The sequence below is a fragment of the Parus major genome, chromosome 4 (genome assembly GCF_001522545.3).
Source record: "Parus major isolate Abel chromosome 4, Parus_major1.1, whole genome shotgun sequence".
NCBI lineage: Eukaryota > Metazoa > Chordata > Aves > Passeriformes > Paridae > Parus > Parus major.
In genome coordinates this window covers 28,633,510-28,650,200 of record NC_031771.1, presented here as the reverse complement: position 1 = coordinate 28,650,200, position 16,691 = coordinate 28,633,510, and the positions used below count along the sequence as shown (strand labels likewise).

The 16,691-nt window shown below is 37.1% G+C and overlaps 1 protein-coding gene across 1 annotated transcript in view; it reads left to right on the top strand.

Moving 5' to 3' along the window:
- PPID (peptidylprolyl isomerase D) overlaps window positions 1-16,640 on the top strand; it is a 27,537-nt gene extending 10,897 nt beyond the window's left edge. Inside the window, exons 2-10 of the mRNA XM_015624774.1 lie at window positions 228-368; window positions 861-967; window positions 8,170-8,358; window positions 9,112-9,234; window positions 10,744-10,850; window positions 13,358-13,499; window positions 15,673-15,759; window positions 15,837-15,879; window positions 16,412-16,640. Coding sequence (XP_015480260.1) covers window positions 228-368; window positions 861-967; window positions 8,170-8,358; window positions 9,112-9,234; window positions 10,744-10,850; window positions 13,358-13,499; window positions 15,673-15,759; window positions 15,837-15,879; window positions 16,412-16,500 — 1,028 coding nt within the window. The 3' untranslated portion in view covers window positions 16,501-16,640. The remainder of the gene's footprint in view (window positions 1-227; window positions 369-860; window positions 968-8,169; window positions 8,359-9,111; window positions 9,235-10,743; window positions 10,851-13,357; window positions 13,500-15,672; window positions 15,760-15,836; window positions 15,880-16,411) is intronic.
- The last annotated feature ends 51 nt before the right edge of the window (window positions 16,641-16,691 follow it).

Here is a 16,691-nt window from a genome sequence, read left to right as displayed (position 1 = left end):
CCGAATTTTTAATACATACAATAATTTATTACAGTAATAACCTTGCTAAAAACCCAGTGTAACTCTGCCAGCAATTGCCGTGGAGCAATCCCAAGATGGAAATTGAATAGTAATCTAAATAATAATAAAGATTAAAACATTAGTTTCTTTTGACATAATAATGCTCAAAACATTGCCATGCCAAGGACAAGACTTAAAAATGTCTCATTCTCTCTTTGTCATTTCAGTTGGACGCATTGTCTTTGAACTATTTGCTGACGTTGTACCTAAAACTGCTGAGAATTTCCGTGCGTTATGTACGGGAGAAAAAGGAACAGGGCCTACCACTGGAAAACCTCTCCATTATAAAGGATGTCCTTTCCACAGAAGTAAGTTCTGTGAAATCCTCCATTTTCCTATTGGTAACAAAAGTTGTCTACCATGAATATTAGAAGTAATATTAAATGGTATTGCAAGTACTTGTAAAAGCAAGAACTTCACTGATGGAAGTTTTTCACTTTTTGATCCTCCTAATGATTATGTGTTCTTACCATGCACTGACAGTAGTAAATTATAAATTTACTAGTAATTTTGCAAAACTAGTTTATTCTGAGTTGTAAACAGGTTGAAATGAATTTCATGTAAAGGTTTAATTATCAAGTGATATCCACATAACTGAAGAGGAGTACTTAGATGATACTTGGTAAATAAAAGATGGATTTTGGTTCCATTTAGGTGCCAGTGACAAGGATTGCTAATGTCCTGGGGTGACTTTACTAAACTACTACACTTTTCATCTTAGAATTGGTTTGTTTTTTTATTTTTTTTCCTTGTGCCTTTTGTGCCTTGCTGATACATTTTATAACTATTTTATTTTACAGTTATTAAGCAGTTTATGATTCAGGGTGGAGATTTCTCAAACCAAAATGGCACAGGTGGAGAAAGCATATATGGTGAAAAATTTGAAGATGAAAACTTTCATTATCAGGTACTCTATTGAAAACTAATTCTATTCAGTTTGTGACATTTCAGTGATGTGACTCCTGCTGCAGTAATAACAGCTGTCAGCACTGGCATTAACCATTTTCATGTCGTGTTACACGTGGTAGCATGTTAAGGACTCTCAACAGCACTGACTAAAAAACTTACAGACATCCCTGTCCCATGGTTAAAGGGAGGCCTGACTGCAGGTGTACTTGCCCCCAAACAGTATTTTAAGAAAAGAAAATACAGCAATCCTCCACTAATCAGATATCAAAATCTTGTATCAGGCTCACAGAATCACAGAGTCTGTTGGGTCAGAAAACACTTTTGGCATCAACGAGTCCAAGCCTTGACCAAATGCCTCCTTGTCAACTAGAGTATAGCACTAAGTACCACCACATACAGTCAGGTCTTGAACACTCCAGGAATGGTGACTCCACCACTTCCCTGGGCAACCCATCCCCTTCTGTCAAGAAATTCCTCACAATGTCCAACCTTAACTTCCCCTTATGCAACTTGAGGCCATCTCCTCTTATCCTGTTGCTGATTGCCTGGGATAACAGACTGACCTCCCCACCTTGCTTTCATGTAGTTGTAGAGTGATAAGGTCACCCCTGAACCTTCTCCAGGCTAAAAATCCTCAGCTCTCCAGGCTAAAAATCCTCAGCTCCCTGAGCCACTCCGCACAGGACTTAAAGGACTTAAGTTTGGAGCAATAGCTGGAAATGTGACTCCAGTATTCATAATAAAGATAATTCCAGCTGTGTTCTCTGAAATCGGACACTCTGGTGGTGCCCACAGCACTGTTGCTAACAGTGTCTGTTCATTGGTACTGTCACAGGATCATGTCTCTGAAGATGACTTTGTCATTATGTTTTTGGTTGTTTGAGATCTGGAGGTAATTATGAACATTATACAAATGATTCCCATTTCTGTACTTCTCAGCTCTCACAAATTCAAAGTGCCAGAGATGAGTTGAAGAACCCATTTGGATCCTGTACAGAGTCTGAGAGCTTGATTCCTGTTACCTATTTGCCAAGTATGTTAGGATTTTACTGGGAGTTTAAATGTCTGTATTACGTAGAAGTTCACTGGCTCTTGCACTTAATCCTGCAGCCCTGTAGTGTTCTCACCCACTGTCTCAGAAAACAAAGAGCTGTTTTTGTTGATGATTGAGGACAATAGAACTGTTTGTTCTTGTGCTGGTTGCAAGGACTGTTGCAAATTGCAGTAAACTGCAAAATTTTTGTCAGTAGTCAGCATATCATCTCAGATCAACCCCACTAGGCTTTTCTTGATGCCACTTCACTAGCTAATGGCTCTGCTGTTGTGGAACACCCAACTTACACAACCCCAAGCACTGTTATTATGGCATAGTTTTGCAAGCCTTGGATCTGCCAGAGAATCTGATTTTGTCCAGGTTTTTTTGCTTGCCTTATAAACTTACAAAATGACAGCAGAAACCATAATTGGAAAGACACTCCATCTATCTGCAGTGTTTCTCAAAACACAGCAAGAAAATTAATGAGTGACAACAGTTTTCTTTATAAGTAGAATCTCATAATGGGGGACTAATATTGACACTTGGTCCCAGACGAAATGGGGTTGTGTATAAATGGGGAGACAGAAGGCACGAGACTGCTCTGTATAATTTCCGACTTGTCCCCTCACATCTTTACAGACATAAGGTAAACCTGCAGGTATGAGGCAACACCAGAACTTACTGTTGCTTGGTTTTTTTGTTTACAAACAGTTGCTATCTAGTGTTAGCTGTAACTGGGGGGTGGGAAAAGGTAAGATTTATAGGTCTTCGGCAGTGAAGCAGTGACCAGCCTCAAAAGGTATTTGCAAAAATCTGCTATGGGGCAACCCTTCTGTTTAATTTGTTTGCCAGCAACTACAATGCTAAGTGTCAGAGTCTTGTTTTGGAGGCTGCAATCCTACCTGCTGCCTTCTCTTCCTCTGGAACACAGGCTCCTCTGTCATTTGCCATCTCTGACTCCTCAACATGACACTGAGGGTGAGCTTCAAACTTAGAACAGACAAAGCTGAGATTGCAGTAGCTTTCTGTTGGCTGAGTGTGATTCTGGGTCTCAGTTGTAGAATCTTTTTGCTGAGTTCCTAAGCCAAATCCTGACTGAAAAAAATCAGGCTTACTGTGGCAGGTGAACAGTTTAGGCAAGGAGGTCTCCCTGCCACCATGGAAATCCAAACAGTATGTGGCAAAACCATTTTCAAAACAACAGGTTCTTTGAATTGGTAGAGAATATAGGGAAAAAACAGATGCTTAAATACACCAGGCTCAGACTATTATCTCGAAGTAATCAACCTCCCATTGAGCTCTTAAATGTGTTTCTATGTCGTCTGTGCTATCACCTTTTTTTTTGCCCCTCCTTCCCACACTATCAAGTTTCTTAGCAGTACCACAGCATGAATGCTTTAGATGTGTACCAGTGTCTTGGTAAAACATCTTCACATTAAATGGAGCTCTTTGCACTTAATAATGAGACCAACCCAGGGAGAAGAACGCCTCCATGGCTGGGTTTTGCCAGTTAAACAAGACATTCACAACACATAGGAAAACACATTTTTGCAGTATAGGTGAAAACTAAATAATCTAAGTGATGGGACAAGAAAAGTCTTAGTTCTAAAAAGGGAAATAGTATTTGCAGAAAACAAGATAAGCAGTATCTTCTTACATTGGGCTGTTTAATAATTTTCTTCTAGTTTGAGGCCTAGCAGCTTAAGTGACAAAACAATGAGATGGTTAAAAATCCCAAGAGACTAAAAACTGTGTTTCTAGGAAAGGGAAGGCAATAAAAAAATCCCCAAACAAAATCACCAACCCATAAATTTTAAAGACCACAGTCCTCTAAACTCCACAGTTCTACACCATACTTGGTGTGAGTAGTCCTTATAAAATTCACATTACATACCCATCTTAGCAGAGTAACATTAAAGTTGGTTTCAGTGGTGTTTAGCCTCACTTCTTAAGGCCAGTGGTCTTAAATAATTCAGTGAGGAACTTCACTCATGTAACTTTTGACAAAGATATGTCAAAATATGTAAAAAGTTGGCTGTAAATATAACAATGACACTTTATAGATAATGCTTATCATAGAAATCTATAAATTTACATTATACAATGAATATATCATCAGTAAGTGTCTGAAGAAATCAAGATATTTTTAAAACATTCATGTCTTAATGACTAAAAATGAAATAAGGTAAAAATCTTCTAAATTTTTTGTAAATAACAATCACTATTCTTTTGTGTTACCTATAGAAAATAAAAACTGCAGAGATCATAACAAACAATAAAACTTCAATGAAATCAAGGGTGTCACAAATTGCATTCAACTCTATCCCTAAGCAGGTGATCACCAGTGTTCCATCACAGCTGTTTCAGTTGTAGTTATCTTCATCTCTCCAGGAATATAACTATACTTTGCAGTTTAAACAAACGTCTTCAATAAAACATGAAGCAATTTAAATTTAAACAATATTTAAACCTGTTAAAAGTTAATTATGATAAAAGGAAGTAACAAAACTTAACATCAAAAAAATATCTAAGTTTTAACTTAAAAACACTCAAACATAGTGAAATTTAACTTTGATTAATTCTGTTAACATTTAATCTATATCAGATGAAAACACGACTCAATCTTACTCTATTATTATAAAAAAGGCAACTAAAAATTTGGTATATACTTTTTGAACACAATATAACAGGAATATTGAATCACTAGAGAGATTATAAGGATGCAACAAATATATCACAATTCCATGTTATCTGGCTTTGAGAATAACTCACAATAACTGCAGATGTTATTAAAAATATCCATTCGTAACAAGAATTTGCTTGGCATATGCTTAAATTTGTTAGGATTTTTAGAGTGCAGTTTTTCTAGAGAAAAAAATACAGCAACACAGATTTGGCAAGTTGCTATTCAGCTTTTGTAGTACTTTTCAGAAACATTAAGTCTAACTTTTTAACTAAAATTCAAAATTGAAATTGGTATATATGCTGTTATACATGTTTTTTATAACAAAAGGACTCACATTAAAATTACCTTATTAAAATTGTAATAAAACCCCAAGCAAATGGATAATATATGGTTAACATAACTTTGAGATTACTGAAAACTGTATTGAACTAAATCTACAATACACTTATTCAAATGAAAGGTTAAAAATGAAAGAAACCTGTCATTCAATCCTTTTTCTGTAGGGTTAATCATATGATCTTTCAATTCAATTTTAAAGAAGTGCATCCTGCAGAAATTGACTGTAACTACAGTAATAATACTTGATGATCACTCCATATCATACAATATTGCATTATCAGTAGATGTACAGAGAAGATAACGTTTTCAAAACCTTCATGTATTAGGAATACTGAAACAGAACAAAAATATTTTGAATTTCTTGGGATGCATAAGTATCATCATTTTCCATGTTATTTTGTAAAAACAAATCCAGCAGATATTATTAGAAATACAACATCTATATATATTTCACTATAAAATATCTATAAACTTTTTGATCTATTTTTGAAGGCACCTCATTCAATAGAGACTTTTTAAAGCTCAATCATGACTACAACTATTTGCTGATTTACCAACAATACAATTTATAAAGCTTCTAATTTTTGAATTGTCCAATTAAAACTCTCTTTTTTTTTTTAATCCCTCTACAAGATGTCCAGCTTTTTGTTGTTTCTCTTTTCTTTTGTTGATTGTTTTCGGCGGTTTCACCCAAGTTGCTTTAGTTGTTTCACCGGTGGTTGCCATGGCGACAGCGTTTCTGGCTGCTGTGTGCTACCAAACCCGTCCGCGCCGGGCTGGTGTTGAATCTGAGAAAAAACCCTAAAAACTTATATTTAGGGAGAAACTCCTTTTCAGGAGATAAATCCCTTTTTGGGTGACTGCCGCTTGTGTCAGAAACAGGACCCACGACCCTGAGATTAAGAGTCCCATGCTTTACCGACTGAGTTAGCCGGGCTGACTTCCCGAACTTTGCCGGCTCGGCTTCAGTGCCGAAACGCGCATGCGCGGCTCGACATGGGCCCCGCCAATCTGCCCTCCCTCAGGACCGGGTCATCCTTGTCATGGATAGCGACACCGGTCTCCCTGCGGGGTGTACCTTTGTAGCTTTGGCCAGCCCCTTTTCTTTCGCTGTCTGTCTATGGCAGCGTCGTAATATTTTTTTCTAATCTCTCCCCCCTCTGCTCGGGGTCACTCCGCGGCGCGGCCATCCCGCCGTCTCCCGCCGCTCCTTGAGGCCTCTCCTCTTGGGCAGCCTCTGACTCCGCCTGATGGGCGGGTATTTTTGGGGTCGCCTGCTGAGCGAATACCCCCGTGTCCCCTCTTGGGCGGAGACACCTTCACCAGCCTTTTCTAACATCTCTGTGTTACTGAATTCGTCAGAGCGAAGGGTAAGCTCCCTCCCTCGCTCTGGCTCCTCTGACATGCATGGAGGGTGCAGAGTAGGGGGCTGTTCTAAAGGCGTGGTTTCAGAAACAGCATGGAACTTTTCTAACTTTTTTTTTCCATCCCCACCCCCCCGCGATTTCTTCTGACTGCAATAATTCCAGAAAGACTATATATAAACCATGCAATTTTTTAACCTCCAACAATATAACAAACTGCTCACTCTGCTTTCTGAAGTAACGCAAGCTTCCCGGTGTTCAGTTTTCCGTCGCATTCTTCCCTCGTCCCCCCACGTTCTCTGAAGGGACAGGGACAGGGGTACCACGCCGCTGGGGAATTTTCTGGGTTTCCCGCGCTGTCAGAAAGGGCAGTTCATCCCCCCACATTCCCGGGGTTCCTAACTCTTTAAACCTCATATTTATCTTTGCCCCCATATCCTAGGTTTAAACAATCTCTCTTTAGAAATACTCAGTCCCATTATCTAGACTGTATACAGCTTACCAGACCTGGCTATCTTCAGATTACTGACCAGCAGAATCCACTGTTCCGAGTCCAGGGCCCTTGGAACTTAAGAATGTGATAGCAGATGATTTTCTCCAGACGGATTTCTTTCAGGAACTGGTTGCTGTGATCCTGCAGGTGTTGATTGAAGCTTCTGTGAGTTTTTGTAGCACAAACGTTTGTAACTTTTCTCTAAAAAATCCTTTTCCTGTTTCTTTGTTTCTGCTGCATCTCTTCTGTATTTTTCTTTTTATTCTTGGATTTCTCAGCCTCCTTTGGACTGAATTCTTTTGGGATCCTCCCTCGTGGGGAGCCCTGCTTATCTCAGTTCTTATGAGTCGAAGAAAACTCCTGAGCTCGTTAGAATCTTGTTTCTCGTGTTTATTAAAAGGTCATCACAAAACTTAACAGGTCTCTCCAGGCTGGCTACACAAGGTTAATCTTTGCAATCTGGTACATTTCTTTCTTCTGATGGTACAAACAAGGCCTTGTGGCACACGTCGTGTCTGATGCACAAAATGGCCTCGAACTACGCAGTTCTTTTATCTTTATACCTATTTTTACCCAATTAACAACAGACACGTATATTATTTTTCTTAATGACCCAATGACCCATCACCTCTGTGATGCACTGCGGCATTCTCTGTCGAATCACTTACTACTACCCAAAAACCTCTAGGAGAAGAACATGAAGAAGAAAGAAGAAGGGACAAGAGACAACACCCTAAATCCTCCATCTTGTCTCCTGTTCTCTAACTTTTACACCCCGTGATTTAAAAAAACTTTCTAATCTACACACTTACACTTTCAGCTTTTTCCATCTAACTTTAACATTTGTTTTCATGTATCACCATGAAAACATGCTCATGAATTTCATATTATATGAAATTCAGCATTTTCTGGATCTTATAACTAAGTATCAGAAACAAGGGCACACACTCTGTATTCCAGACTCCAACAACTCATTTCTCAGGTGATCTGCCTAAACTCAGCAGCTGTGCAGGGGATGGAGTGTAGAAGCAGTAGACAAGTGTTGCAGCATTAAGTCACACATGTGACTATGCTTGCTAGATTGGTAGGGGGCAGGTAAAGACCCAGAGCTGAGCATTTGCCCTCTTCAGTCATGGTAGGTAAAATTAGTTGCCATCTGTATGTAACTGTCTGGTTTACCAAGTTGTTATGGTTGTCCTGGCTATTTAAGCCTTACAGAATCGTACGTATGGTTTTATAAAATGTTGATGGTGAATTTTTTTTTTTGCTCCCCTCAATGCAGCATGATAAACCAGGTCTGCTGAGCATGGCAAATGCAGGACCTGGTACTAATGGCTCTCAGTTCTTTATTACAACGGTGCCTACTCCTCACCTGGATGGGAAACACGTGGTGTTTGGCCAAGTGATCAAAGGAATGGGTGTAGTTAAAATACTAGAAAATGTTGAAGTAAAAGGAGAAAATCCTGCTAAGGTAAGTAAAATGCAAACCACTTAGAGATAGTGTTTATTATTTTGTTATATGATATATAATAATTTCTTCTAAATGCTTGCTGTAACGTTTAGAACTATTAAATATTAGTTATTTTTACTAATTGGTAATTTCCATTTTACTGTGCTTGTTAAGAGGCCTTTGTTCTTGCACTGTACATTTCCCTTGCACAAACCATTTATTGTTAAACACAGCTGTGAGGGTGGAAGCCTTTGCTAGAAGTGTAGGATGGGCGATGAAATTAAAAAGTGGAATTCACAGTCCCACATAAATGATATGTAATTCTTATAATTTTTATGTCAGAAGTCATGTTTCTGAAAAAGCAATTGCTGTGTTGGTCATAGCAGTTTGTGGGTGTTTGATGAATTAATACCTCTAACTTTAAAAGACTTGGCAGTTGAAGAAAGAACCATCTTCTCTAATGTAGTAGAACTTCCATGTCTTGTGTTTTGCTGCACTTCAGCTTGCTGCCAGTTCCTCTTCCAGCCTCTCTGTGAAGCGTGGGTATGGTGTTTTTGGAATGCTGATCCCCTGAACACAACACTCTGTGTGATAAAAGCCTTTTGATGAGGATAGGCTAATGATATGATGGGTTTCTGAAATAAATGCACCCAAACAACAGATGAAAAAGCCTTTTTCTGGAATTTCAAAAATTTCAAAGAGCACTTGGAAGTTACTGCTTTTTCAAAAATTGTCTTAATAAGCAATACTATTATTTACACTTCATTTTTTCAGTTGTGTGTCATAGCTGAATGTGGAGAGCTAAAGGAAGGAGATGATTGGGGAATTACTCCCCAGGATGGATCTGGAGATGCTCATCCAGATTTTCCTGAAGATTCAGATATAGACTTAAAAGATGTAAGTATTTTTCTTCTTGGATATTTTACAGATTGCAGGACTTGTAGGTAATCTGAATTGCATGGTATCTATGATGATTTTCATTAAACTCTTTATCTTAGGAATGGATTGAGGTCCTGATTGAATGGTGACATTCCATTTTAAGGAGGAGAAGGCTCTGTGGGAAGGGATTGTTATCTCTTTTTTTCAGTATTAACTGCAGCTCATTTTTTTCCTCAGTAACTAAAATCTCACTTAAAATTGTCACATTTATTTTCTGTTCTTGATTTTTTAGTTTTGTTCGTGCTGTAATGTCAAATTGCAATTACCAGAACTCCATCCTGCAAATGATTAACTTAATGTTGTTACCTACACACTTTTTAAAATACTCTTTAACAGGCTCTGCTGCGCTTTTTAGACATAAAGGATCAGCCTTTTTAAAAGGTTTTTACTACATCAGAGCTAGTTGTTCTTAATTCCCAGTAGTTGTTTACTTTGTAGATGATTCAAACTGAAGGAAGATCTGTTGTTGGGAGTTAGGGAGCAGACTGATGAAAGCAGCTCTTCTGCAGGTTTTTATTTTCTCATTAAGGGGAACTAGACAAACTGTGTAAGTCAAACAGTGATTTGTGAGAAGAAAATGAGGCTGCATGTGTAGATGCCAAGTAGAGAATCAGAATAGCAAAAATCCATTTGAGCTAGAAAACAAACTCCTTGGCTATAGAGAAACAGCACTTCAACTTACAAAAATGTTTTTGGATAGCATTTGATGTGGTGCAGAATTGAAGTTGGGAGGTGCCTGTGCCCTTTAACTTAAAACTTGTTCATATAAACTAACTACAGAAACCATGGTGACACTGGTCTCACATTGATTAGTTTTTGCCAAGGTTTCTGATTCTAGTGAGGTAGAATAGACAGCAGTAATTTCTAAACTATTTATTGCCACTGGAGAAGTAACTTGAAGTGTATACTCTTTTGGCAATAGAAGTGATTGGCTTGATAAAGACAGGGAGTTTTTATTTTCTCCTTCTTGATATTAAGTGTTCAGAGAGAAGAACTGTATTGATATGACTTCCAGTTTGAGAGTGTGCAGAGTTCACGTGAGTGATACTGTTTTGAGAAGCAGAAGACAACATTTCATCAGGAATAAGACACTCTTGGTTGAATAATTGTTAACATATCTTATTTTCTTTGAATAATGGTCAACACCTTTATATATAGCTGTGTGTGGGTAGCAGCATTTAAGGAAAAGAGTTGGACTGCTATGTCTTCTCTAGTATTTTCTCACCATTTATACTATAGAAAACCCAGTAGGGATTTCATTTTTCAGACATTTGTGTTACGTAAAGTAGAGAACATTACAGAAGTGGTTTGAAGGTAGTGTTTTGCCTAAAATTGGAGTATTTCTATTCTGAGATTTTATAAACCTTGAAAGAGGATGAGCCTGGGATCATACTGTTAAGCATTAGGTATTTCACAACTTCTTTCATAAATACATTCATAGTTTATATTTCCCATCTATTTTATTAGGTTGACAAGATTGTGGCCATAGCAGAAGACACAAAGAATATAGGAAATACTTTCTTCAAATCGCAAAACTGGGCAGTGGCAGCTAAAAAGTATAGTAAAAGTTTACGGTAAGGCTCTCATCACTCAAGCAGATCGTTCCTGTAACCTAAATTAATGCTGCTATTAAGCAATGATTTGTGCATTTAAAAGGTGTCTGGTACAGTGCTCTTTTCTTTTTTTAAACAAAGAGCCCTCTGAATCTTGAAAATGTCTGGTTGATTTTTAGCTATGTAATCAGGTAGGTCTTCTACTCATTGCTAGGTAAGAGCTGTAGGGCGGGAAGTATTTAATCAGTCAAACTGATTAAATACTCTTTTTGTAATACTCTTGCTGTGCAGGTACATACCTGGGCAGAAAAGCACAGTAGTATTCAGGGTAGTTAATGAGAAATAGATTTTCTATGATTTAAAAAAAGCAAAAGGTTTAAGAAATTGGTAAGTTCAAAAGACAAATATGGCCCTTACTTATTCATTACTATTTTTTTTGAGGGTCTATACCATCATCCTGACTCCATGTATAATTCAGCCTTGCCTTCTAAACTATTGTCTTTCTGTTTTTGTTTCCATACTGCTCCTTTCATATTTTCATGCTTTTGCTTTAAGTATATGATCATCTCCTAAAAATAAAATTAGACTTACTGACCTTTATCCCAGCCTTCTTAATGATCACTGGTTAAGCAACAGTAACAATAATGAAAGTAAAAAAATCAGGCATATTTAATGCTTCAGCTGAGGTTTTAGCGGACTGGTTTAGTGACGTTTCAAATAAACGTCATCTTTCTGAAACATAAAATGAATCCTTTAATTGCAGATATTAACCCAAGAAGCAGTGTCTTGACTTGCCCTCAAAAAGCCCATCACAGAAACCCAAAGTAAAAAGGATTTCTATGCAAACCTTTTGGAAGTCATACAATATATAAAAAGGCTGGAATGGATCTTTAAGACTCTTTGTGTTATATCTGTCCACTGCCAGGTATAATAGCACCATCCCTTCCAGTGAAGTGTCTTGCTCACTTTTAAGTGCACCCAGTGAAGGCTCTTTCTCTCTGAGCTGCTTTGGTACTTATTTGTCCTTGTAGGTGGAAATCATAGTAATGTTTCTAGACTAAACAAATCTGATCTTTCCAGCTCTTCCTTATAGGCCATACTTTTTTGGACATGCCCTATTACTGTCTTAGAATCTAATAATTTATGTAGGATTGTGACCTTTAGCTGTCACTTCAAAGTACTGATAGGAATAGAATAGCTCTTACCAGGGTATTCCATGGTTTACGTACAATTCACATGGGACACTATCTGACAGTGCTTTTTTTTTAATTATTATTTTTTTTTAACCTACAGTAACCATTATAATCTTCAGTTCTTTTTCTTGTTTTATTGCTTCTCAGCATTTTTTAAAATATATATTTTGTATGTTAGAATTGAGACTTTTTTTGGTAAAAAATGTATTACTTCCTATTATCTCCCTTGATACTCCACTGATTTGACTTTGAAGCTCTAATCTGATTTCCAGAATGGTTACAGTCTTTCATGTCTTTTGTGATTTATAAATATTATACATGTGTTCCATTTGTTTTGAACATAATACAGATTAGTGTTATAACTTCCATTACCTTTTTGCTATTTCCTCTTCCTTCTGGTTCTTACCTTTTGGATGATGCTCAGCAAGTGGAACAAGCACTGGGACTGCATCTAACTTACTTTTTAAGTATTGCTAAATTTTGTGATCCAAACGTTGTATAGGAATGACAAAAAAAGACAGGGCATGCAGAAAGTGAACTTACATAGGCACTGATATGCAGAGACTGCATTAATTCATGGCATGCTTAAAATGTGAATGTATGCAAGCACAGTTTTTGTTTTTTACCAAAAACTCACAGAGGTTCTATCAAATAGACCATTAAGGAGTTAAAACTTTTGTATCCACAGCAGACCTTTGCCACTGGAAATAAAAACCAGACAGCATTAGCACATAGTAAATTAAGAAATTTGCTTTTGAAACAGATGTAGTAACTGCTGTGGCTCTCTCCTGAACCAGTGTCAGTTTTGAAGTTCAGAAAAGTCATGAAGGAAGACAGTGGGAAAAAGGTGGTGATACTAATGCTCATAAACCACACTCCTTGACATAGTAAAGTTATTTCCAGATTTTAGCCACAAATGCCTAAGCTAATTAAAAGATTATTGAGGGAACTTGAGATGAAGCTTCTTGTGAACAGGGAAGGTTCAGTGGCAGTGTTAATTTTTTGGTACTGGTGAGCAACATGTTGAGAATAAACTGAGATAAATCCTAATGATTTCCTGCAGTAGAACAGTGATTTTGTCTAAGAAAAAGGACGTGCTAACACAGTGGAGGACTGAGTGTTACAGGAAAACATTCCTCAGTGAGTTGATTACTTTTTGTTACGGTGGGTTTTATCTGTTTGGTTTAATAAAGATTTGTAATAGTTGAATTGAAGCTGCTTTAGAAGTAGTGGGGATAGGCCACTTCATACATTGTCTGTGGAGAGATAGCTAAGGGCAGGACAAAATGAAAGTTGCAACACTAATACATATGTGTGAATCTGTTTTTTTTGCAGGTATGTGGAAGCTTCTGAAGCAGTGGCAGAGGAGGCAGACAAACCCAAGTTAAAGACTATTGCTTTGACCTGTGTTCTAAACATCGGTGCTTGCAAACTAAAACTCTCAGACTGGCAGGGAGCCATTGAGAGCTGTTCAGAGGTAACTGTAATGTTCAGTATCTTGGTCAAGAATTGGCCTGTACTGACAAAAGACTACAAAGCTTTTTTTAAAGAGTCTACTGACAAGCTTATGATTTAAAAGTAAACAAGTAGAAGCTCATGGTGAAGTTAGTACTGACCTTCTAATATGTGGCTTTTTAAAAAGATTTTGAAATTGAAATGAATCATTAGAAACAAAGAAAAGTGGGCTGTTGCTTACTGCCAGGAAAAGTGCACATCATTGTCAGTTTGGTTAGCAGAGCTACTTCTTAAATTAAAAAGAATTAAACTGTTTAGTGAGAAGAATATTTTTCTCTGGAAGACGAGCATGAGCAAAGTGTTTTACTTGCCTCTAGATTTGATAGCCTTGTGTTTTATTCATGGCAGGGACTTTCTAACTAAGTAACTAACATTTCAGATAGGCTTATTAGTGAAATAAAATGACTGAATAGGAAGAAAGAAACAAGGTAATGATAAATCTGGAAAAAAAAAAAAAACATTACATGGGCATAGTACAAATTTAGTAAATTTGAGGAAACTTTAAATAGTTCAGTAAAACTCTAATATTTTGAAGGAAACAGAGAAAAGGAAAGACTGCTCTTATCTGTTAAGCTGAAAGCCAGAATCTCAGCTAATCTAATCATTGTAAAGCTGGCTTGCTTTCTCTAGCCTGCTGATGGTGGAAAACCTTCATAAACCTGTATTCAGAATGGAAAAATGGAGAATGAGCAAAGAAGAAAATAGGAAAACTCTGTAATGTGGTATCTGTCACCTAGATATGGTGACACTGAATGATAAAACTGAAATGAAAGTGTTAAAGGTAGAAATTACTACAACTAGTAATACTTGCCATTGTGGGAAGAAAATTGCACTTCCTTTTTTTAAGATTAAACAATTGTTACATAAAGGCAACTCCATAGCTATAATAGACTTCTGTAAGTTATTTAGCTTATGTCTCATAACTGTCAATGCTTTAATCAGAACACCAGTTTCCTAAAATTAGCTAATAAAGTGCTAGGTAATTGTTAGACAGAAATGGCACACTCCCATGATTTCACAAGGCCAAAAGCAATTTAAATTAACAACCTGGAATACATGCATTGTTTGGTGTAAATAATGAATTATGAACAGCTTAAACCTCTTCAAACAAAACTTGCATTGAAATAGCTGTAAGCGCAATGGTCAAGGTAAAACCAAAGAATGCTGCCTCTGTGTATACAATCCTGACAACTAATTCTTAGCACAGAAGAGGCTGAAGGCTTTATAGTAGATGGATTAAGAGAAGCACCCACAGTAATACTTCCTTTGTATTAACAGCCAATACCCAAATGATTTTAAAAAAATCAGATGTGTTGTCTGTTAATGATTTAAAGTTAATAAATTCAATTAATAAAACAACACATTGCTGTGAACACATTTCCTCTGAACACTGAGAAACTATATTCTTAAAAATAATAAAGACACTATGGAACTAGCTGCAATAAAAATGTGATCTTCACAGGCAAGATAAGGTAACAGGTAGCTGACCAAATTACCTGAGGTATTCTGAAAAATAATCAAAGTAATCAAATAGCGGAACAATCTCTTTGTTCAGCCACTGTATTTCTTATTTTGATATTGTCATATTAGAGCTGGCCTGTACACATGATTGAAAACATTCAGCTCAAAAAAGGCGTAATGACTAGAACTTGGCAAAGTTTCTAAAGCATGATGAGATGGATTGCTTGCATGTATCTATCTAGCCCACAGAGAAAAAAATCTTTACAGGAAATCTCTGTGTTTTATTTATGATGCCATTTGAGGAGGTTTTGGTGCGAGGGAAGGAGCTGCAATAGAGAGTTGCCCTGTGAGACTTCAAGGTTAGGATAATTTGAACTGCAGCAACTCCTCAGCCTTGACAGCTATCTATATATACACACCACAGCTGTCCCATTTGGGCCTCATGTATGCTTATCCTTCACAAAAGACCACTTTTGGTGCAGTGGTACTGAAGCTGATTACTTGCTATTCAGTGTGCTGCATTACAGCATTCCTTTTTACACAGTTAATGTTTTGACAGCTTATCCTCAAACCAATTGCGAAGATTGTCTGCTGGTGTGAATTGTGCCATTTGTGGAGATGGGAGGCTGTGAAGTTTAAGAAATGTTAATGTGACAATTTTATTAAATTTACAGGCTCTTAAAATAGATCCAGCAAATACTAAAGCTCTCTACAGACGGGCTCAAGGATGGCAGGGAATAAAAGATCTTGATCAAGCACTGGTAATGATCACTTCTTCTTTTCTTTTTATATTTAAAATTCTGTCAGATCATTAATTTATATTTTTCTTTTATTTAAGGCTGACCTTAAAAAGGCTCATGAAATAGCCCCTGAAGACAAAGGTAAAATAAACTATTTCTTTTAAAATTCCCTTAAGAATTTAACAAAGTATCCAGGACAGTATTCAGTTGGAATTCATACCAGTGTGATGCCTAATATGCTAGCTTCTTAAACACTGATATTCTGAGCACAGAACCACTGAGGTGGAAAACCTGATTTTATACAGCAGTGATGCTTCTGTTGCACTGGAAAACCTGCTTATGTAGGTCAGCAGCATTCCTCTTGAACGATGTCTGTATCTCACAGGGCTCTTACTAGCTTAATTCCCTGCTCTAATTGCATGAGATTTTTTAGCTCCTAAGTTCTGTGTTGGCACCAATACCATGCTTGCTCCACACTCCTCTATGTGGTTACCTTAGCAGTTGAGACAAAGCAAGGGCCAAAGGCTTTTTCTGCTATTATCTGATCTAATCAAAGATTAAATGCAAGTTTATGAAATAACAGATGTAAGTTCCAGCAGTGACCTAGTGTTAACCTATGAAAAGACCTAATGTAACAAGATTACAGTAACTCTGTCATTTTCTTTTTGAGCAGCTATCCAGACAGAGACACTCAAAATCAAGCAGAAGATAAAAGCCCAAAAGGAGAAAGAGAAAGCAGCTTATGCTAAAATGTTTGCTTGATTTTTTCCCAAACATTTAAATCTATGCACTAACTCATGCAAAAGGATAAATGGAACTGCTTCTTTCATTTGCTCTCTGCTGCAGTTTTCAGTGTTTACAACACAGAAGTCTAATAATAAAGACAAATGGTTCAAAGGTGATGAAGTTTTCTCTTTTTTTTTTTTTACACTGTAGTAACTCGTGTTTTGCAA